Source organism: Musca autumnalis, unplaced genomic scaffold, assembly GCF_047663935.1.
Source record: "Musca autumnalis isolate F117 unplaced genomic scaffold, ASM4766393v1 scaffold_4, whole genome shotgun sequence".
Taxonomy (NCBI): Eukaryota; Metazoa; Arthropoda; class Insecta; order Diptera; family Muscidae; genus Musca; species Musca autumnalis.
In genome coordinates, this window is record NW_027411977.1 from 196,501,772 (window position 1) to 196,526,682 (window position 24,911).

The 24,911-nt window shown below is 37.8% G+C and overlaps 1 protein-coding gene and 1 long non-coding RNA gene across 2 annotated transcripts in view; one reads left to right on the forward strand and one right to left on the reverse strand.

Moving 5' to 3' along the window:
• Positions 1-24,911, reverse strand: part of LOC141400970 (uncharacterized) — a 449,243-nt gene that overhangs the window by 112,197 nt on the left and 312,135 nt on the right. The gene's annotated exons all lie outside the window — the stretch shown is intronic.
• On the forward strand, positions 270-9,067 carry LOC141401399 (tetratricopeptide repeat protein 36 homolog). The gene is made up of 2 exons (XM_073981632.1): positions 270-745; positions 8,748-9,067. Exons 1-2 carry the CDS (start codon positions 409-411, stop codon positions 8,990-8,992), a joined length of 582 nt encoding a protein of 193 aa, XP_073837733.1. The 5' UTR covers positions 270-408; the 3' UTR covers positions 8,993-9,067.

Genomic DNA, 24,911 nt, shown 5'->3' on the forward strand with positions numbered 1-24,911 from the left:
CTCTTCTGTATCAAACAGTTCTGGTATATGGAAAAATGATTTTTGTTTCGCAGCACTGTGCTTTATTTTATTACCCATATGTTCACTAACGTTGAATGTAGTTTCTACATTGTTGAATTTTGTTTTAAATATTCATTTCTTTAGACCAGTTTTACGTGTTGATTTGCATTTTGTTCGTAGTAAACAAACAACAAGATTCAATCAAATTTAACTGCCGACAACTGCCGCTCAACTACTCCAGCATGCTGGGAAAACGTAACACTTTGCATTCCACATTAGTTTATTTTCAAACGCACAGGAGATAACACGGAAAGAACTCAAAAAAAAAAAAAAATAAATAAATAAAAATAAATAAATAAAAAAAAATAAATAAATAAAAAATAAATTAATAACAAAAAACCAAAGAAAATGCCGCAACCTTTAACAAAATCTTGTCTCAGTGCTCATGACCAACAAGTATTGGAATCAATTTTCAATCCCTTGGAATTAACATCAACTTTGGCGCCACAACTTATAAATGCAGATTCTAGTGAAGTATTGGTAGATACAGATGATTATGAAGAGCCTAAGGAAGTAGTGGACAAATCGAAACTATTGGAAATTGAAGCTGTTAAATTGGTGGAAGAAAATCATGCGGATGTGCTAGCATTCGAGAAATTTAAAGAAGCCTTAACGTTAACACCCAAACGCGCATCGATTTATAATAACAGAGCACAGGCATTGCGGTTAGCGGGTAAAGATGATGGTGAGTAGATTGGATGCAAAAACGCATAATGTCGTTATACGGATAAGGGAAATTTTAAGCACTAGCACATGTGGTTGTTGAATTTGCTAAGTGGTGAAAAGTACACTGCGTGTTGTTTTTAGAGGGTGGGTGTTGTTGAAAATAAGAATTTCATGTAGCATAGACGCAAACCACGGGGTAAATATTTCACCATGAAACATATGCGCAGAATGTTTGAAGAGGTATTTCATAGCAAGAAAATCGAAATCTATAGTTACAAAAATAAATAAAATATAATTTAAAAAAAATTAAGTTTCAGTGTTTTATTTAGGAATGCACTTAAAACTAGAAAATAATTTGTCGCTTAGCCTCAATAAATATATTCTTTCTCATGATGGAATCTCTCAAATAAAACGCTTGCCGTTTAATTTTGCCACCATTTATAATTTAAATGCAAGCGTTTTATTTGAGAGATTCCATCATGAGAAAGAATATATTTATTGAGGCTAAGCGACAAATTATTTTCTAGTTTTAAGTGCATTCCTAAATAAAACACTGAAACTTAATTTTTTTTAAATTATATTTTATTTTTAACTTTTTAGTAAATACACTTTAACTTTTGAGTAAATAAATTTTTTCGTGTAGTTCCGTTATATAAAGGCTATACCAAAACCTGGACTTATGTCCATAATTTTTGTTGGGGAAGTTTCTGTACCATTGTGGACTCCAAATGCCACATTACAGCCAACTCACCTAAAAATTAAGATAAAATCCTTAAAACTCTTAAAATTAGGCCGTACCGCTATAAGGGGGCTATACCAAAACCTGGACCTCTGTTCACAATTTTTGGTGGGTAAATGTCTGTATCTTTGGAAATGCCAAATGACAGCTTATTCGGGCAAAACTTAACATAAAATCCTCAAAGTACCTGAAATCGGGTGGTGCCGCTATATGGAGGCTGTAGGACAAATTGGGCCCATATTCATGCATTGTCATCCAAATCTGAAAAGTGTGCAAAGTTTCAGTTCGATTGGTCAACTGCAACTGTGTGGAAAATGAGTTACCAGATTTGAAATGCAATTCAAATAGTACACGTTAAAACACTGTGAAATGGACCAATCTTTGTTTTAATTACATATTTATGTATTGTCATCCAACTCTGAAAAGTGTTCAAAGTTTTAGTCCGACTGGTCAACTGCAACTGTGTTAAAAATGAGTTAGTTACCAGATTTGAACTAAACGACCAAAGCAAGTTAAATAAACCACTGTAAAAACACTTGAAATCGGGTGGAGCCGTAATATGGGGGCTACACCAACACCTGGACCTATGTCCATAATTGTTAATGGGCACGTTTATATACCATTGGAAACCCTAGTTGTCAAAAAACAGCCAATACGGGCTTAAAATGACGATAAAATACCTTAAATCGAGTGGTACCGCTGGATGGGAGCTACAGGAAAAAATGGACCCATATTGGTTTTGGTTTCAGATTCATGTATTGTCATCCAAATCTGAAAAGCTTGCAAGGTTTTAGTTCGCTTGGTCAATTACATTTGTGTTGAAAATGAGTTACCAGATTTGAAAAGCAAAATTGTAAAACAGTGTAAAAATGGACCAATATTGGTTTTGATTTCATATTCATGTATTGTCATCCATATCTGAAAAGTGTGCAAAGTTTTAGTTCGCTGGTCAGTTACACCTGTGTTGAAAATGAATTACCAGATTTGAAAAGCATGTAAAATTGAACACTGTACAACACTGTAAAAATGGACCAATATTGGTTTTGATTTCATATTCATGTATTGTCATCCAAATCTGAAAAGTTTGCAAAGTTTTAGTCCGATTGGTCAACTGAAACTGTGTGAAAAATGAGTTACCAGATTTGAAAAGCAAAATACCGGAAATCGGGTGGTACCGTTATATGGGGGCTATAGGAAAAAATGGACCCATATAGATTTTGGTGTCATATTCACGTATTGTCATCTAAATCTGAAAAGTGTGCAAATTTTTATTTCGATTGGTCAACTGCAATAAATAAATTTTTTCGTGTAGTTCCGTTATATAAAGGCTATACCAAAACCTGGACTTATGTCCATAATTTTTGTTGGGGAAGTTTCTGTACCATTGTGGACTCCAAATGCCACATTACAGCCAACTCACCTAAAAATTAAGATAAAATCCTTAAAACTCTTAAAATTAGGCCGTACCGCTATAAGGGGGCTATACCAAAACCTGGACCTCTGTTCACAATTTTTGGTGGGTAAATGTCTGTATCTTTGGAAATGCCAAATGACAGCTTATTCGGGCAAAACTTAACATAAAATCCTCAAAGTACCTGAAATCGGGTGGTGCCGCTATATGGAGGCTGTAGGACAAATTGGGCCCATATTCATGCATTGTCATCCAAATCTGAAAAGTGTGCAAAGTTTCAGTTCGATTGGTCAACTGCAACTGTGTGGAAAATGAGTTACCAGATTTGAAATGCAATTCAAATAGTACACGTTAAAACACTGTGAAATGGACCAATCTTTGTTTTAATTACATATTTATGTATTGTCATCCAACTCTGAAAAGTGTTCAAAGTTTTAGTCCGACTGGTCAACTGCAACTGTGTTAAAAATGAGTTAGTTACCAGATTTGAACTAAACGACCAAAGCAAGTTAAATAAACCACTGTAAAAACACTTGAAATCGGGTGGAGCCGTAATATGGAGGCTACACCAACACCTGGAATTATGTCCATAATTGTTAATGGGCACGTTTATATACCATTGGAAACCCTAGTTGTCAAAAAACAGCCAATACGGGTTTAAAATGACGATAAAATACCTTAAATCGAGTGGTACCGCTGGATGGGAGCTACAGGAAAAAATGGACCCATATTGGTTTTGGTTTCAGATTCATGTATTGTCATCCAAATCTGAAAAGCTTGCAAGGTTTTAGTTCGCTTGGTCAATTACATTTGTGTTGAAAATGAGTTACCAGATTTGAAAAGCAAAATTGTAAAACAGTGTAAAAATGGACCAATATTGGTTTTGATTTCATATTCATGTATTGTCATCCATATCTGAAAAGTGTGCAAAGTTTTAGTTCGCTGGTCAGTTACACCTGTGTTGATAATGAATTACCAGATTTGAAAAGCATGTAAAATTGAACACTGTACAACACTGTAAAAATGGACCAATATTGGTTTTGATTTCATATTCATGTATTGTCATCCAAATCTGAAAAGTTTGCAAAGTTTTAGTCCGATTGGTCAACTGAAACTGTGTGAAAAATGAGTTACCAGATTTGAAAAGCAAAATACCGGAAATCGGGTGGTACCGTTATATGGGGGCTATAGGAAAAAATGGACCCATATAGATTTTGGTGTCATATTCACGTATTGTCATCTAAATCTGAAAAGTGTGCAAAGTTTTATTTCGATTGGTCAACTGCAACCGCGTTAAAAATCAGTTAACAGAGTTGAAAAGGGGGTTAAGTTAGACACCGTAAAAACATTGTAAGAATGGACCAATATTGGTTTTGATTTCATATTCATGTATTGTCATCCAAATCTGAAATGTGTGCAAATTTTAAGTTCGATTGGTCAACTGCAACTGTGTGAAAAATTAGTTACCAGATTTGAAAAGCAAATTAGATAAAACACTGTAAAACAGTGTAAAAATTTACCAATATTGGGTTTGATTTCATATTCGTGTATTGTCATCCAAATCTGAAAAGTGTGCAAAGTTTTACTAAGATTGGTCTACTGCAACCGTGTTAAAAATGAGTTACCAGATTTGAACTAAACACACACCAAGGCAAGTTAAATAAAACACTGTAATAAAAACGAAACGTGTTATCACGTCATACTGGGGCTTGAGTTAAAATGTAATCAAAGAAGAAAATAATCTTCCGATATTCAGGTAAAGTAAAAAACATCATAAAAATTATCCATTGCATTTAATCAAATGCTGGACCCAGGGTTATTGGCCCTTGGGGGTTATCAGAAGATAAACATCCAAAAACCACATTAAAACTTCTCTATAAAGCAGCTGTGGGGGATACAAAAAAATCAGAAAACTTTCGGATGAAGAGACTATTTTGTGTGAAAATTCACATTATTCCTTCCACCATAATAATTGTTCCACAACATTGGTGCTCGCTTCCTTACGGTAGCGTAAAAACAAACCACACGTATTCTCTCTTTATTTCTGATTTGCCATTGCTTAGAGTGTCTTACCACTATTAATACACCAACCATTCTGAGCACCCCTGTTCCACAAACATCCCAGAAGGGACAAGGGAGACTTATCTCATATCAATGAGTGCACCCCGATTCATATTAGCTCAATGATATGGTGTCATACGACACCACTTGTAGACAAGTTTTACATGGTGAAATACTCAGGTAATGTCGCCAACATCACTGAGGGGTATTTTGCCACCGTTGAAAATTTGATGTTGCCTGGGAATCGAAGCGCAGACCATCTGAGTGCAAGTCGGGTGTGCAGCAGGGTTGTGACTTTTCGACATTTTTCTCTCAAAAATGATTTCCTGTAGCACGGATAAATGAATTTTTGCCTATTAATCACTAAAATAACGTTTATCCCATTGAAATATAAAACAAATAAATAACGTTAAAATCGGCAGGGCCGAACTTTTTATGCCCTCCACCATAAAATAGTCTTAATTAAAATTGAATAATTAGTTTCCTTTCACAATTTTAGGGGGAAATATTTTTCGACCATGGATACCCACCCCAAATGCCTAAATTATCTAATCTAAAAATGTGTTCAGCCAGGTGAAAGGTACCACCTACGGGGCTATATCAAAGTATTTACCTACCTTTACAATTTTTGGTGGAAAAGTTTTATTACTGCAGGGAACCTCAAAGTCAAATTACGAGTAGTTCCGTCAAACAATGTAAGTAAGACCCTCAAAATACCGAAAATCCGGAGGTACAATTCTATGGGAGCTATACCAAAAGCATGGACCAATGTTGACGATTTTTAGTGAAGAAGTTTCGTGACCACTGAAAATTCAAATGTCAAATTACAGCTAGTTCGATTTTTGATGGAGAAGTTTCGTGACCATTGAGAACCTCAAATTTCTAATTACAGCTAGTTAGGTTAAAAATTGTACTCGTAGCTAAAATCTTCAAATATCGAAAATTGGGAGGTACCGTTATATAGGGGCTATACCAAAACATTGATCTATGTGTATTGATGATTTCTGGTGAAGAAGTTTTGTGGCCACTGAAAACCCAGATGTCAAATTACAACTAGTACAATTAAAAATTTTAACTATAATCCTCAAAATTCCGAAAATCGGGAGATAATCTTATATGGGAGTTAAACCAAAACATGGACCTATGTTGACAATTTTTGGTGGAGAAGTTTCGTGGCCACTGAGACCCTCAAATGTCAAATTGCAGATAGTTGGGTTACTTACTTACTTAGCTGGCCCATTACAGAACATTTGTTCCATAGACCGAACTAAGAAAAGATCTCCAATTCTCTCTGTTTGTTGCTTCGCACTCTGGAATACCGCGCCTTGTCATCTCATCATCCACTTGTTTGCGCCATCTATTCTTTGGACTGCCAATTCTGCGTGCACCGCCATATGGCTCGAATTTATACGCCTTTTTAGCGGGTTCATCATCGCTCATTCTTATTATATGGCCTAGCCAACGCAATCGCTGCATCTCGATACGTTTAACTATATTGATGTCCTTGTATAGCAGATACAGCTCGTGGTTCATACGACGTCGATATTCACCGTCAACGCAGATCGGTCCGTAGATCTTTCGAAGAATTTTTCTCTCAAACACGCCAAGCACTGCCTTATCTGCTTGCGCAAGTACCTAGGCTTCGGACCCATACATTAGCACGGGTAGTATCAGTGTTTTGTAAAGCGTTATTTTTGTTTGACGAGTGACGTAGGGGATGGAAGATACCAAGCAACGGTCCTGACCGGCTTTAACATGGCAAAGCCCAGGATTTATCTTGGTCCCTCTTTCATCTCAAGTGGACACTGACCTCCCCGTGGTGTCACCTGGGGAACTGCCTTTAACACCCGTTAAAGGTAGTGAGCTAACATGTGCCGCGCGTTCACCCATAAGAACGTTAAAAACTTGGGTTTGGGCGTCAGGTTAGTAACCCTCCCCTAGAAAAACAGCCTACTATGAAAAAACGAAAGATAGTTGGGTTAAATAGCTAAAATCCTCAAAACACCGAAAATCGGAAAGTACCATTATATGGGGGCTATTCCAAAACATGGACAAGTCGCAACTCATTACGCTATTATACAGGGATATGAGGTTGTGAAAAAGTCATAATCCTAGTGTGCATACCACGTTTGTAACACATCGAAATATTCATCGGAGACTCTAGTTGAAATAACGATATCCGTCAGTCCGTCCGTCCGCCTGTCTGCTGAAATCAATATATTTCTCGCAATATTAAAGACAGAGCTTTAGAAATTGGTACAGAAGTTTCTATTACTCCTAGGATGTTTGGTATTGAGAACGGGCTATTTCGGTCAACATTTTGATATAGCCGCCATAGAACTGTACCTCCCGATTTTCGGTATTTTCAAGGTTTTAGCCTAATTATCACACCGAAGTGGCTGACATTTTGTATTTAGTCTTCTTTGGTGCCACAAACCTTTTCCTCAGAAATTTGTCAGTACAGGTCCATGTTTTGATATAGCCCCCTGCGGATTTTCAGTATTTTGAGTGTTTTATCTACATTTTTTGACTAAACTACCTGTAATTTGATAGTTGAGGTTCACAGTGGTAACAAAACTTCTCCATTAAAAATTGTCAACAAATGTACGTGCACGTTTTGGTATAGGTCCCATATATCGGCATTTCCTTAACGTCGCATTTTGAACAACAAATTATTAAAAAATAATTCCATGTTTTGGTATAGCCCCCATATAACGGTACCACCCGATTTTTGAGGATTGTAGCTGCATTTCTTGACCGAACTACCTGTAGTTTGACATTTGAGGTTTCCAATGGTCACAAAACTTCTCCGTCAAAAATTGTCAACATAGGTCCGTATTTTGGTATAGCCCCTATATAAAGGTACCTCCCGATTTTCGGTATTTGGAAGGTTTTAGTTACACTTTTTGACGGACCTACCCGTAATTCGACAATTGAAGTTCCATGCAGTGAAGAAAGTTCTATATTAAAAATTGTAAACATTGGAACAGTACCTCCCGATTTTATGTATTTTGAGGATCTTAGCTACATTTTTTACCGATCTAACTGTAATTTGAGGTAGCCACAAAACTTCTCCATCAAAAATTACATGGTACATGGTACCATGTTTTGGTACAGCCCTCATATAACGGTACCTTCCAATTTTCGATATTTTGAGGATTTAAGCTACAATTTTTTGACCGAAGTACCTGTAATCTTATATTTACATCGTTTTGAAGTTTTAACCGAAGGAAGTCCTTGTGATGCTGTTTACAACTACGAGTATATGTCTTTTGTGGGCAAGGGGATAACTAAAATGGCTGGTGATTACGATAAATATCAAAAGGAATGGTCTTTGTCGGTCCACTCCTTCAGGTTCTAGCTTCACAAAAGTTTAACAATTTGTCGCTTAAATCAAAAGTACGGCTACGTCCCGATATTTACTGCAGGTGGTCTCTGTGGTCTCCATTACATTTCGTTCTCCATACTCTTCTCTGAATGATTATGGATTTTATTCGTATAGACTGTGTTGATTGGATCTGTCAGTGATTCCAATAAGGCCCACTGCTTATGTTACCCCCAGGATGCAAATTTACGGGGGAACCTTCCAATACTTATTTTGTTCCTATAATGATATTTTTATTTAGAGTAAGGGATTTGTTTCGTAGGTCACTCCTGTATCTTTTGTATAGTCAAAGGCTGAGGGTTTTTTTTAGCTATCGGTAAATCGCACTGCTTATTTCTATCTTGTTTTATTTATTTTTTACAATTTTAGTATTTTTTAATATATATTAAAAAACTGAACATAATTTCTTTGTACTTTTTTTCCAGATGCCTTTGCCGATCTCAACAAGGCCATAGAATATGGTGCCACCCAACATAAGACCAGATGTCATGCCTTGTGTCAACGTGGTGTTCTCTATCGTAAAATGGATAAAGTTGATGATGCCAGACGCGATTTTGAGGAGGCAGCAAAAATGGGTAGTAAATTTGCCAAAACCCAGCTGGTAGAAATTAACCCATTTGCTGCGCTGTGTAATCAAATGTTACGACAGGCTTTCGATCAACTTAAGTAAAGAGTTGTTTTGAATTGAATTTTTGTTATAACAAATTTAGTCTATAGAAATAAAGAAAATATTTTACTAAAACAAGCGGTATTCAATTTTAATTTAGTCAAAAAATGGAATTTATAAATTAAGAATAATATTGAGGAAGTTATGGATATTGTAAAGTAAATTGGACAAATGAATATTGGATATTATATATTTCAGCCTAATCCACGGTCAAACTCGTCATGTCATAGTTTATGGAAGATATACCGAAGTGCATAACTTTCAGATGTTATTGAGACACCTTACTCGTTCCACCGTAATTCTCGTAAGTCGTTTAATGTTATTGATGGTAATTGCTTCTGGATTGATTTTTTATTGACCAAGATTCAAGAAAATTGACTAACGTTGATTATGGATTAAAGGTCATTGACCAGGATTAAACATGACGTTGAATGTTAGTATTATGCCAATGGCCCTGGTTCAAATGTGAATTATCCTCGGACTATATTTGGAAGGCGGATGTGGGATACTTTTAGAAGCACGATATAGTTCAGTCAGCAACGATGCTTATATATGTACACATACATATGATTCCACAACATCCCCGAAGGGACAAGTGCACTCGGACTTTTTACGTATTTGCTTACCTATGCTATCCATCACAACAGTACCTACTTATTACAATTCGGTTAGGTTTAAGGACGCGCGACTTTAATGCGGCCTCTTCACTCCGAGACCAAATGTCCATTGTATTTTCTTGTGTAAGTGGAAGAGAACAGATACGAAGGAAGATGGTATAAAAAGTAATTTAGATCGCGATAAGTTAGAGAAGATCAGATAGAACTTCAAAAAAGTACTTTCCCTATAGCAATTTAAGACTTCTTGAGAAAAGGACCATGACTTCGTCCATTGGGTCCATGCTTGAGACATGCTATGAGACAGATGAGATCTCAAAATCACCGAAGAGTCTGTGTCTTGTTTGGTTTAACATTGGACCCTGACATAGTAGTCTTTGACGACTCCTCACATAGCCTGCAGTCTTCTTCTTTATTTCCACTTAACTCCTTGGGGAGCATAGGGCCTTTACAAAGTTTTTCCAAACTATTCTATCATTCGCAATACGTTTAATTTCATTCCAGCTACTGCCGCTGCTCTCCACTTCCTTCATCAGGCTTCTTCTCCAAGTGGTCTTTGGCCGACCCTTCCTTCTGTGCCCTTGGAGGTTCCAGTCTTGGGCTTGGCGACATATCTCCTCTTGTTCTTTTCGCAATGTGTGACCAATCCATTGCCGCTTCCTTCTTTTTATTATAACGGGAATAGGTTCTATATCACATTTTTTGTACAGATTTTCATTGCTTATTACATTTGGCCACCAGATTTTTAAAATAGATCGCAAGCATCTGTTTGTGAAGCTTTGCAATTTGTTGTTAAGGGTTGTTGTTGTTAACCATGATTCGCAACTATATAATAGTACTGACAGAACATAGCCTGCAGTGATTGACATTAATTTCAATGCACCAACAAGTTCTGTATCTTACATAAAAGTGTCCCGTGACGACTTCTACATCTATTCTGATCTTAGCCTTGTTAAATAGAAGTAAGGAATAAGTTCTACGACTCAATATAACTGGTCTCGAGACCCTGCAACCGAATTTTCTCTAGCGAACGGTTAGTGTCGCCTGTCTGTCGACAAACACCACTACCCGACTAAAGTGACATGACTGAAATTTAACTGCGAGGATCTCCGTGGGAAGATCAGTGTGATTGTAGACTTTCTGAGTCGAGAAGGATGGTAGCGGCGATATATGAAACGAAGCTGAATACCCAACCAGTCTTCGGGGTTGTGAACGATACAACTTACTGCACTTGAATCGTACTTGAAGTGGAGGTGGTGGACATGCAATCCTATTGCACCAATAGTCCAGTACAGATCTATCTCGTTTAAGCTTCCCATATATCACCGTTGTGACAATCGATCTGATAAATGACATGTCCTGCCAATTCCTCATTTCCCTTTCCTCAGACAACCTTCCTATCATCGTCTCCGTCAACAGACCACCCGACTTCGTAGCCTACTTTTCTGAACCATGGGAAAGCTGATTGATAATGTTTCGGAGAATTTTCCAATCGCGGCTTGGGTAGCTGAGAGAATTTTCCGCTACATCATCATGGTTGCATCCGCTCGTTACATACCTCCTGGTCAAATACCCGAAATTAGACTGAATTTCCCAGCAAAAGCGAATGAAAGAGAACCCTGAAGCACCAAGAGTTAGAAACTTTCTCTTGATGTCAAGAGCTTAGTAGGCGAGCATAAGCGAAAAAAGTGGATTGACAACTGAAGCAATGCAACATTGGTACAGGATTGAATACAATGTGGGCAACGGTTAAATCACTCTCGAATCCGGGAATGAAGGATGATTACTTCCAAAGGCTTGACAGTGACAGGTCGGAAGAAGTGCGCGTGTTGTTATAACGAACAGTTTATAGAGCACTCCGAGAGTGATAGGGAGAGGAGGTAAAACCAAAATTTACGATGAGCTATATTCCAGACAACATTCAAAACTCCATGAAGTGCCATGAAGTTGAGTATTTGACAAGTGTCCTCAATTTCTCGTTAGCCACAGCAGAGGCGAATCGTACAGGCGATTTTCCTCCTGTCGCCAGTAGCAAATATTCTAAAGGCACTACTTCTCCTCATGGCGAGTTGCTGTTTCCAGGTGCCCAATATCAGCATGGATTCCGGAAAATACACAGTACAACAACACTATACGCTATATGCACTATAACTTGAGGACTGAACAAAAACAAACCGTCATGGTGGCACGTGACCTATCAAAGGTCTATGGCGCCGCAAACCATGCCAAGCTGTTCGATGACATAGTGACGACAATGGTTTGTGGAATTCAAAAATACGAAATGCAAGACCTGTAGAGTGAAAGAAGGCGGGGTGATCTCCGCAACAGTTTAACCTTTCTGAAATCCCATACCCTCCAGACGGCATAGAGATCGTTATGCAAACGATATTGGCGTCGGGTCCTATCGTCTACTTAGTGCAGTTTTTTTTCATCTAAGTAATTTGAAAATATCCTCCGTCTAAACCACTGTCGCACTCACCTTCTGGATGACTGAAATTAAGCTCCTCCTCAACATATTGGTCAATGATGTCCAGATTCCGGCCATTAACCACCCCAAAATATTGAATGTATGTTTAATTAGTCCGTGCAAGCTATTTGCGACAAGATCAGAAGTAGGAACAAGGTTCTTAAGCCACTGGCCGGCAGCACTTGATGACAAAGATACCTTGTTGACCACTTATTAAGTAATATGTCAGTCTGTGGTAAGCAAGTGTGGTATGCGAATATTAGCGGTGTGAGAATATTCAAACTTGCCACAATGTAGCCTTGGAGATGCATCTGCTACAGTGGATGAAAAACAGTTGCCTCGACAAACTAGAGTCGCTTTGGCGCAATTAAGATCCGGTAAGTAACAAGGGATACGTAAAATGTATAAAACGGGGGTACACACGATCAGTTTTGACTGTCAGTTTTGCTCAAATAATCGTGCCAGTGTGGTCGTTCACTTTTGTCAGTCATGGGGCAACCACAAAATATTTTGTGGTTGCTGGACAGTTTGACAGTAATCGATAATTCCGAAAAATCGACAGTCAAAACTGATCGTGTGTACCCCACTTAAAAGTAGTAGTGGACTATTGACTGTGCGAAAACCGGATAATCGATTATTCTTAATCGACTTTCGAAAGATGGAGCCAACTATTATTCGATATCGACCATTAGTCGTAGTCTAATATTATTCGTACTCGACTATTAATCGTGGTCGGCTGTTAGTCGTAGTTGACTATTTGGTGTGATAAAACCGCGTAATTGATCGCGGATCGCACCATAGAAAATAGTCGATTATAATCGGTTGTCAGCAGTTAACGAATAATCGAAAGTCGACTTTTAGAACACTCTCAAATAATCGAATCAAATCGCGTTTTAAGTTTTTTTTCTCGAAAACCGAATAATCGAAAAACCTGTTATTGCATCTCACTGCGTATCCCTAGTCCAAGCCCCGTTGAGTGAAGCAAGAAGTCCCCAAATGACTTGTTTCTGCAATTCCTCGTTAATAACATTTGTGTTAGGCTAAAAGTGTATCTCATTGATCTTACTGAATCACATTTTTCACTGAGACTACGCAGCTGAAGAACACATTCAGTGTGTTGTGGATTGGTCGATAATTCCGACGACTCCTCTGCAAGTAGAAGCACTAGGAGAGCATATGAAAAACCTTGTTAACCACACACAACAAGCAGGTCTGTAATAAGGGGTAAGTGTAAGCCAAAACAAGTGATACGTTATAAACGAATTTACAAACCTTCCAGAACTGCTTCTCATGTTTTCGGTGGACCACTTACGTGAGGAGGCTAAGATCTTGCCGGTGATTCGACAAATTCTCCAGACTAATTCATCCAAATCCTCACTTTGAGTATGGGTACCCACCGCATTGGTATGTCAGGTGAGATCTTCGTGATCCTCACAAATAGGTTCAAAGATATAAAAGTGAACCTCTAGATCAATAGGCATATTAGGAAGTTTTAAGTGGTCATCATATTGAATACACTCTTCTATACTTCACAATGGAGGCTGCTTAGACTCTATGGAGATCGGTGAATACCTCACACCAATAATGTATTTCAAAACGGCTAATATTTTGATTTAAATTAGGATTGTCTGGACTCATGGAAGACCACTTCCACCAAGCTTAGGGCATCTATAGAGATGGATAAAAAATGTAGGAAGGCACCGGAGCTGGACCATTCTTTGATGAGCTGGTCTTATAAATTGAATCAGTTCTGTAGCGTCTTCCAAGCGGAGGCTTAGAACAGATTCAGGTCAACTTGCGTGGTTCCGAGAGACCGATAGTGGTGTTTGTGGACAGCTAGGCGGCACTCCAGGCAAGACACTCAAATCCTGCTCCATCAACTCCAAAATTGTTAACACGTGTAGAGATTTGTTAGGAAGGCTGAAGAACGAAATCACTTTCTGCTGGGTACCGGGGCACCGTGACATTGTTGGAAATGAAATTGCTGATGAGCTGGCACGTACAGGATCGCAGTCTCTAAATATTGAAGTTGAGAAAACTGTGTATCCCCCATTGTGTCACATCAATAATAAACTCGACAACTTCTACACAAATCTATCTGCTCGCAAACGGCAGAACGAGCCCGGTTGCAGGATCTCGAGGCTTATCTGGCCGGTTATATCGAGTCGTAGAACTTCTTCCATATTACTCCGTAACAAGGCTGAATAGATGTAGGGAACATGATGGGTCACTGGTACGTAAGATCCAGAACTTGTTGGTCGAACAGTAGTGTCGATTACACTGTGCAGCAAAATTAAATTTTTTTCAAAATGGTGGGAAAAATCGAGTAGGTTATGAAAGTAGAGCTAAAAATATGAGACACGTGTATCGGAGTTTTAAAAGTTTACGTCGGAAAGTAACCAATATAGGCGGGGCAAGTTCCCCCCATTTTTAATTTTTCCGAAACATTCGAGTTAAGATATCTTCGAATCCTTGCATTTCAGGTATATAGTGTCTTTGGCAACTTTACAGAGGAGTATGTGGGCAATATTCTTGTTAAAAATTTTAACCCTCATGCGGTTCATCAAAGGGGTCTTTTTGGCCCTTTTTTCAAAAATCTTTCAAAAACTCCTTAAAAATGTTATTGTATCAAACCCAAATATTCCACAAAATTGTTCGCCATAAAATTTTACTATAGGTCTCAGAATACATCAAATCTGTAACTCTTTTCTAATCGCCAGGAATCTCTAAAAATGAAAAACACGTTTTTAGGTTAAAGTCGGACTTCATCTGAGTTTATTCAAAATTGTCCCACAAAGCATAATTTTAGAGGAATAACATTAGAGACAAAAATATTCTTCGTGAAATTTCACTATAGGTCACCAAAGAAATGAAATGTCTATTTATATGCTATAGCATGAAAATATCAGTATCAATTTTGCTGAAAAAAACATGAAAATATTTCCCAATTTTTTTGATGAAAAATGTTTCCTTCTTTTTTCGAGTTGGTACGTGGAAGTAATATGAAACTTGGTTATAGGTGAAAAGTGTCAAAGGATGAAAAATTCTACACAAAATTTCACTGTGAGTTTCAAAATAAACGATATATCAATGTATACTATTTCCTTAAAAAATTAGATTACAAATTTATATATATTAGGATGAAATTATATGTTTTAATTTTGGACTGTTAATTTTACATAATTCCATACTGGATCAAAATCTAGCAAAATTCTTTACTTTTTGGGAATATTGTTAAAGAAAGAAATGTTCCAGATGAAATTTCATTATGGGTCTCAGAATAAAAGAAATCTGTAACAATAGCATATAACATTCTTAGCATCACTTGTTTTTGATATATATGTTTTAGGGCCATATTTCCCAATTTTCATAGAGATTGTCCTTGTGATTGGATACTGTAAATATCATATTGATGGTTTTTATACCCTCAGCCTTTAGGCTAAAGAGGGTATTTACACTTTGATACGGCCAAAAATGTGCCTCATCGAAATAATGGTTTTAGACCCCAAGTATGCTTGTACGATATCCGTTTTAGACAATTTTGAGTCGATCTAGCAATGTCCGTCCGTCTGTCTGTCCTTCTGTCTGTCTGGCTGGCTGGTGCGCACGATAACTCTCGAACGGATCAATCGATTCGGTTCAAATTTTGGGTATCGAAATATTTTGTCCAGATTTGATTTAAGTTCGAAGATGGGCCATATCGGTCCACTTCTTCAGGTACCTCCCCCACAAAAGTTCAAAAATGTTCGGAAAAATTGTCCGCACGATAACTCTTGAAGGGAGTAACCGAATTAGTCCATACTTTGCACATCGTGACATTTCTACCAGACATAGATGAGGTTCCAATATGGACCCTATTGGTTCACTCTTTCGGGTACCTCCCACACAAAATTTTCCTAAGTGCAGTTTAAGGCCTGCTCTCGAATCGCTTTGATTTTTGTTGCAGCCACTTGTATTCACTACCCCCATTACGACGATATAATTTTTTTCAGGAGCAAGTCCATATATCCTCAGAAATCAGCACGAGGGAAATCAGGAGGGAATAACCGAATTGAGCCAAACTTTGCTATTGGTAATATTACTTTCAGGCATAGATCGAGTTCTAATATGGACTATATCGGTCCACTCATTTGAGTACCTCCCACACAAAATTTGGAAAAAGTATAGTTTAACAACTCCTCTCTGATCTTATTAATTTGTGATGCAGCAGGTTGCACTTGCGGCCCCTGTTACGACGTTGTAATTTTTTTCGTGGGAAAGTCCATACTTTCTGAGATAATGACCCAAAAAGGTCCAGAAAATCCTACCAGCACCACCTAAACTGGCTAATGTGTAAAATAACCCTTTAAGAGAGAAATCGATTTAGCTCAAACTTTGTAAATTAAAAAGTAAAATTGTAATATATTTAAATTCAGAAAATTAGGTACAACATATTTAATTATATAGTGTGTAAGGAAAATATCCATAGACTAATAAAGAAAAAATATTTCCTACAGATTTGTATTAGGTCCGAATATGTACTACATCGGATCACTCCTATGGGTACACCCTACCCAAAGTTTGGAAAAAATGCACTCGTCTTGGATCATTCTGAATTTCGGTGCAACATGTAGTTTTTTGCGGCCCTTTCCATCCTGGAAAATTTTCCCAACAGCTAAAAAACGTACAGAAGTATTGTGTTAACTTTTTTTCTTCGGTTACGTGGCTGAGGGTATATCTCTGTCGGCTCAGCTGACTGATACTTTCTTACTTGTTCGTTGTGAATTCATACAGAAGATGTTGTGCGTTCCATTCATAATGCTTTTGAAATATTTGTGGTGCATATATATTTGGAATATAAAAAACCCACATTGTACCTGCCCAAATTGCGTATTTTTAGTACTTTCAACTTAAATTCCGTAGTTTGGAAAAACCATTAGTTGCTTATATTGTAAGTGAAAATACATTAGAGGTCTACGGCTATGGTCAAGTGAAAATATAGGTGTCATATGGGCTCTCACATGCACAATTTGGTGTGGTCCAAAAAACTACAATGATGGGGCTAACTCCTACTTTGGTGGCATTTACAGAATAAACATTAGAAATTGACATAAATGACTACATCGTAACTGGGTTCGTTATGGTCATTCATGATACAGCTATTTATGTCAAATGCTAGTATTAATTCCGTAAATGCCACCAAAGTAGGAGTTAGCCCCATCATTGTAGTTTTTTGAACCTTACCAAATTGTGCATGTGAGAGCCCATATGACACCTATATTTTCACTTGACCATAGCCGTAGACCTCTAATGTATTTTAACTTACAATATAAGCAACCAATGGTTTTTCCAAACTACGGAATTTAAGTTGAAAGTACTAAAAATACGCAATTTGGGCAGGTACAATGTGGGTTTTTTATATTCCAAATATATATGCAACACAAATATTTCAAAAGCATTATGAATGGAACGCACAACATCTTCTGTATGAATTCACAACGAAAAACCATCAATATGATATTTACAGTATCCAATCACAACGACAATCTGTATGAAAATTGGGAAATATGGCCCTAAAACATATATATCAAAAACAAGTGATGCTAAGAATGTTATATGCTATGGTTACAGATTTCTTTTATTCAGAGACCCATAATGAAATTTCATTTGGAACATTTCTTTCTTTAACAATATTCCCAAAAAGTAAAGGATTTTGCTAGATTTTGATCCAGTATGGAATTATGTAAAATTAACAGTCCAAAATTAAAACATATAATTTCATTCTAATATATATAAATTTGTAATCTAATTTTTTAAGGAAATAGTATACATTGATATATCGTTTATTTTGAAACTCACAGTGAAATTTTGTGTAGAATTTTTCATCCTTTGACACTTTTCACCTATAACCAAGTTTCATATTACTTCCACGTACCAACTCGAAAAAAGAAGGAAACATTTTTCATCAAAAAAATTGGGAAATATTTTCATGTTTTTTTCAGCAAAATTGATACTGATATTTTCATGCTATAACATATAAATAGACATTTCATTTCTTTGGTGACCTATAGTGAAATTTTACAAAGAATATTTTTGTCTTTGACGTTATTCCTCTAAAGTTATGCTTTGTGGGCCAATTTTGAATAAACTCAGATGAAGTCCGACTTTAACCTAAAAACGTGTTTTTCATTTTTAAAGATTCCTGGCGATTAGACAAGAATTACAGATTTGGTGTATTCTGAGACCTATAGTAAAATTTTATGGCGAATAATTTTGTAGAATATTTGGGTTTGATACAATCACATTTTTAAGGAGTTTTTGAAAAAAGGACCAAAAAGACCCCTTTGATGAACCGCATGAGGGTTAAAATTTTTAACAAAAATATTGCCCACATACTCCTCTGTAAAGTTGCCAAAGACACTATATACCTAAAATGCAAGGATTCGAGGATATCTTAACTCGAATATTTCGGAAAAATTAAAAATGGGCGGAACTTGTCCCTTCTATGTTGGTTACTTTCCGACGTAAACTTTTAAAACGCCGATACACGTGTCTCATATTTTTAGCTCTACTTTCATAATCTACTCGATTTTCCTCGAGGAGGAGACGCAAACTATTGAACACCTACTATGTCATTGTCCAATGTTAAACAACATTAGACTCTTCGGCTACAATATATTTCCTTTTGCCTCAGACCTATCTATCACCTTAGGTATCCGAATGGAGCGGCTGCATTAATTGCTGTCGCGCGTCCTAAAACCTAACCTAATATGGAGGATAGGATCGGTTACAAACCGAGTAATCATTTGCGACGCTATAAAGTATATATATTCTTGATCAGGGTAAAATTCTGAGTCGATATATGCATGTCCGTTCAAGTTCGATGATGGGCTATATCGGTCCACGTTTTGGTATAGCCCCCATATAACGGTACCCCCTGATTTCAGGTGTTTTGGCGTTTTTAGTCACATTTTCAAACCGAATTAGCTATTTGACATTTAGGGTTCCTAGTGATCAGCAAACTTATATTCCAAAAATTATGGGCATAGGTCCATGTTTTGGTATAGCCCTCATACAACGGTAAGTCCCGATTTTTGGTATTTTGGGAATTTTAGCTACAATTTTTAACCGAACTAGCTGCAATTTGACATTTGAGGTTCTCAGTCGTCACGAAACTTCTCCAACAAAAATCATCAACATAGGTCCATGTTGTGGTATAGCCCCCATATAAAGGTACCTCCCGATTTTCGGTGTTTTGAGAATTTTAGCTTAAATTTTGAACCGAACTAGCTGTAATTTAAAATTTGAGGTTCTCAGTGGTCACGAAACTTCTCCACCAAAAATCGTCAATAAAGGTTCATGTTTTTGTATAGGCCCCATATAACGGTATCACCCGATTATCGGTTTTAGAGGATTTTAGCTGCAATTTTTAACCGAACCAGCTGTAATTTGACATTCGAGCTTTGCAGTGGTCAGGAAACGTCTCCACTAAAAATCGTCAACTTAGGACTATGGTTTGGTACATCCCCCATATAAAGGCACCTCCCGATTTTCGGTATATTGAGGATTTTAGCTACAATTTTTAACCAAACTAGCTGTAATTTGATATTTGAGGATCTCGGTGGTGAGGGGTCTCAGTAGTCACCAAACTTCTTCACCAAAAATCGTCAACATAGGTCCATGTTTTGGTATAACCCCCATATAACGCTACCTCCCGATTTTCGGTATTTTGAGGATTTTAGGGTTTTTTTTAACCGAACTAGCTGTATTTTGATATTTGAGGGTCTCAGTGGTGACAAAACTTCTACACCAAAAATCATCAACATAGGTCCATGTTTTGGTATAGCCCCCATATAATGGTTCCTCCCGATTTTCGTTATTTTGAGGGTTATAAAACTTTTCAATTATAAAACTTTTCCAGCAAAAACTATAAATATAGGCCCACACTTTGATATAGCTACCTTGCGCCTGGCTGAACACATTTTTTAAATTAGATTAGATAATTTAGTAGTCGAAAAAATTTTCCACCTAAAATTGTGAAAGGAAACTAATTATTCCATTTTAATTAAGACTTCTTTATGTTATTATGCTTTTGTTATACCCTCCACTATAACAAGAACATAAAGCCGTTCTTACCTGTTTTTTTTTTTTTGGATTTTCCATATTTTTATAATGGCCCAAAAAATTAGGAAAATAGGCTCCTAGACTCATTTTTGCATTGATCTCATCGGCCATTGAACTATTTAGGCCTACTCCTTGTGGTATTTTCCTCAAGCATTGTTTAACATGTTGCTTATCTCGTATCGTTTTGAAATTTTTACAGCCGATAGTATTCTACTGATTGCAAATACTTTCTTATGTGTTAAAAAACATTTAAATTCCTTTTAGCATACACTTGTTTAGAGGATGATTCAAAATTATTTTCATTACACAAAAACTATTATATGACAACTCGAATTATGGTTTATCAATAAACTAATCTGATTTCCCTGAATATCGCAATAATTAGGTCAACAAGGTTCCGTTACAATTTTGTTACTTTCAATTTTTTCAATATTCACATAACTTGCTGAGGATAATCAATTATGCATAATTACAAAAAAAAAATTGATTACTAAACATTTTCGAAATATGAAGCAAAACTTATCCGAAGGATAATAACACCTTGTAAAGGATAACTTGCAGCAGGAACTCTTTCATCAATGTCAGTCACGAAAGCAACAACATTGCTTAATTATAAAGGGAATATGGTGTGAAAAATGCACTGCAGCTAATCTTGAATACTTAATTTTGGCAATTAAGGACCTACTTGGTTGGTCGATCGCTTGGTCAACATTTTGCCTTGACCAAATTGTATGACAAGAAAAAACACCTTTTACGGATTTCCCTTGGCAAAAAACGAGAAGCAGGAGATAAAATGAACGTTGTAATGACATTTGTTGATTACAAATCGAATTGAATCGAATCGATCTCGAATTTATCTGCTGTGGACAAGCAAAGCCATTAAGATGAAATGTGATCCTGTGTGCAGGCTATGTGACAGTTTTACATATTGTAGAACACATGTTGCCAAAAGATCCTTTCTTACACAATGGCCAAATCGACCAACAACAAAAAAAGAAAAAAAGCAAAAGCATTACGGAGGAGAATAGCGACATTAACGACTTCCTTAAGACTTCCTGTCCTTTTGTTACTTATTTCTCTCTCTACTCGTCCCATTCCCTCCGCCTTTTTTACATTAAGCTTTCACTGCTTGTTAACCAGCCAAACAGCCAAAAAGATGAACATCAAAAGCCCCCCCTTAAACTCTGAGATAGCCATAATTCCGTTAACTAACGATTAACCATATATCATTTGAATTAGTCTCGCGTTGAAATCGATCATCATTGATTTACAACTTGCTGCCAGTATTAAAAATACAACAAATTTCATTAAAACCCAAAAAAAAAACGGGCCAAAAGTCATTCATGTGGGGAAGCCAATAACAGAAGAAGAAGATGATCAGCAAAAAGAAAACCTGTCGCATTTCATTAAAACCTACACTGCAAAAGGGGGAAACACAATCGCCGCCACCGCCACATTCAAGATTGGCACAAGGTGCAAGGTGCGTTTTGTGAATGCTTTACGATGCACTTTGTCTGTTTTTGTTTATGCAGCACAAAGGGCCAAACAACAAAGCGAACGCGAATGCATCTTCCAGCAGACATGAACTGCAACTGTTGCATTCACTTGGTCACTACTCTCTGCTCTGCCCTCTGTCAGAATAACAAGTGTGGCACGTGGTCAACAGCTTTGAACGATTGGCACGATTTTGTAACAATTCTGAGTTAAGGTCCAATTGCAACTGTTGCCTGTGGCGGCTAAAAATAAGGGACCAAAAAACGGAGGAAGATTTAAATAAGGTCTCCTTTTTTACTTTTCTTCTGGAATTAGTCCTGTGTCCTCTTTGAGGGTTGAGTGATGTTTAATTTGTTTTTATTTTTACGAAATGAAAAATCCAGGACTTTTTATCATTCCCTTCTTATTGTTTATTCTTGGTCGAGAAAACGTTGCAACGGTACCCCGAAAAACAATATGAAATGAAAAGGATTAAATTGTGTTTGTTATTTTTATAACATCTACCAGCAGTTGATCGGTAAATTACGTTTCTTATCGTATTTGTAACTTCTTGGAAAAATCATTTTGAGATGGTCAGCAATAATAATATGTGAGGTGACGTAGGGGATGGAAGATACCAAGGAACAGTCCTGACCGGCTTCAACATGGCAAAGCCCAGGATTTGTCTTGGTCCCTCTTTCATCTGAAGTGGACACTGACCTCCCCATGGTGTCACCTTGGGAACTGCCTTTAACACCCGTTAACGGTTGTGAGCTAACATGTGCCGCGCGTTCACCCATAAGAACGTTAAAAAAATTGCGTTTGGGCGTCGGGTTAGTAACCCTCCCCTAGAAAAACAGCCTACTATGAAAAAACGAAAGAAAAGAAAAACAACTCCCTCAAATGTTGACGACCCCCGCCAACGTTTTAAGGACCATGATCTGCGAATCTGCCCCTGGAATGTTCGCACTCTTTATAGAAAAGGTGCAGTTTACGCATTGGCAGATGTACTTGAAAAGTACAAGGCCGACATTACTGCCATACAGGAAATACGACGGAACGGGAAAGGCGTCACAACAACACCTAAAGGTGACGTACTGTATTATAGCTGCCATGACACAAAGCATGAGTTTGGTTGCGAATTTGTAGTTGGTCGGAGGTTAAAACATCTGGTCTCCAGCTTCACCCCAGTGAATGAAAGACTCGCTGCAATTCGATTAAAAGCAAAATTCTTCAGCATCAGCTTTATTTGCTCTCATGCTCCCACTGAAGACAAGGACAAACGTACCAAAGATATATTTTACAAGCGCTTAGAAGAAACTTATGACCGTTGCCCTGCCCATGACATTAAAAATATTCTAGGCGATTTTAATGCCGAAATTGAAAAAGAAGAATATATTTGGCTCTACTGTCGGGAAATTCAGTCTCCACAGTGAAACATTTTACAATGGTATGAGGCTAATAGACTTTGCAGCTGCAAAAACATGGTAGTTAGCAGCACCAGATTTAAACATCTCGATATTCATAAGGGCACCTTCCTGGCTGACTCCAGATCAGAAAACAAGAAATCAAATTAATCACGTTGTGATAGATGGAAGACATTCATCGAGCGTGTTGGATGTGCGTTCGTTCCGAGAAGCAAACATAGACTCGGACCACTACCTTGTTGCAGCAAAGGTACGCACCCGGTTAAATGTAGCAAACAAAGTACGAACAGACACAACACGAAAGTTAGGCATCGGTAAGCTACAATCACAACAGATAGCCACAGCATATACCACTCAACTGGCCCAACTGCTTAATCAAAGCACTTCTCGCCCCGATAACATATCAGGACAATGGCAAAACTTTGCCCACTCCATGCAAACAGCCGCAAAATCAGTACTTGGATACCAGAGACCTCCACCATGGAATCCGCGGCATATAGGGCTACTTTACAATCAGTAGCAACGCGTGAGAAAAGAGGAGAAACGTCTTTTTCCGCAGGAAAAATAGAGAAATGGAAAAGCGGGAGTGTGAACAAATCGAGATGTACAGGAGACATAATGAAGTCCGAAAATTCTACCAAAGAGTGAAACATCAAACTGATGGTTTTGGAACTGGCACATCCTCCTGTAGAGGTCAACAAGGTAATCTGGTAACTGATACAGATAGTGTGCTAAGGATATGCAAAACGGGATGACGGTACCTGGACTAACTCCGCTCTGGAGACTTTAGATCTGCTGACAGGAACACACTTCCCTGGGAGTGAGGATGCCAGCTCGAGTGCACCGGGTGTGTATGAAAGCAGGAACCGCACGCCCGAGGAGGTGGCTCTTGTCAACAGATTAATAAGCTATCCCAAAATCTCATGGGCGATAAGTACTTTTCAGCCATATAAGTCGCCTGGACCTGATGGTGTCATTCCAGCGATGCTTCAGAATGCACCGGCTGTGCTGATAACCATCCTTCAGAAGATTTTTAAGGCATGTTTACTACTATCGCACATTCCGGCACTATGGAAAGAGGTGACCTATATTCCCAAAGCTGGGAAACCAAGTCACTCGCTGCCTAAAGACTATAGGCCGATTAGTCTTTCCTCCTTTCTCTTAAAGACTTTGGAAAGGTTGTTAGACTTAGAAATTAGAACTTTCTTCAGCAGTGACCTTATAAGCAATTCGCAACATGCTTATATTAAAGGTAAATCAACAGAAACTGCGCTACATTGTGTCGTAGGTTATATAGAGAAGAATATGGGGGATTCGAACTTCACCCTGGCTGCCTTTCTGGACATAGAGGGTGCTCTTAATAACGTGAAGCTCGAATCCATTCATCTCGCTCTAGAATCTCTGGGTGTCCCCTCTATCTTGATAGAATGGATTGATAGCATGCTTAGAAGCAGACTTATCAATTCTAATATTGGGGAGAGCTCTATTAGGAGATCTGTCACCAGGGGCACACCTCAAGGGGGAGTCTTATCCCCCTTGCTCTGGCTACTGGTGATAAATGGGATACTCATGGAATTCGAAAATCTAGGAACAAAGGTAGTTGCCTATGCGGATGATGTGGTAATACTTATTAGCGGGAAATTCTTAACCACATTATCTGATTTAATGCAAAGGGCACTTGCTAAACTCTCACGCTGGGCTCACAACAATGGACTGGGTGTGAATCCGGCTAAGACAGAGCTGGTGCTCTTTACTAGGAAAAGGAAGATCAGCGAGTTCGTACCACCAGCACTGGATGGAGTGCAGTTGACTCTCTCTACAGAGGCGAAATACCTGGG

Excerpts from the sequence above, each read along its gene's own strand:
- LOC141401399 (XM_073981632.1), top strand. The coding sequence starts at position 409 with ATGCCGCAACCTTTAACAAAATCTTGTCTCAGTGCTCATGACCAACAA. Across the intron at positions 746-8,747 it reads GTTAGCGGGTAAAGATGATG|ATGCCTTTGCCGATCTCAAC; the intron begins GTGAGTAGATTG and ends CTTTTTTTCCAG.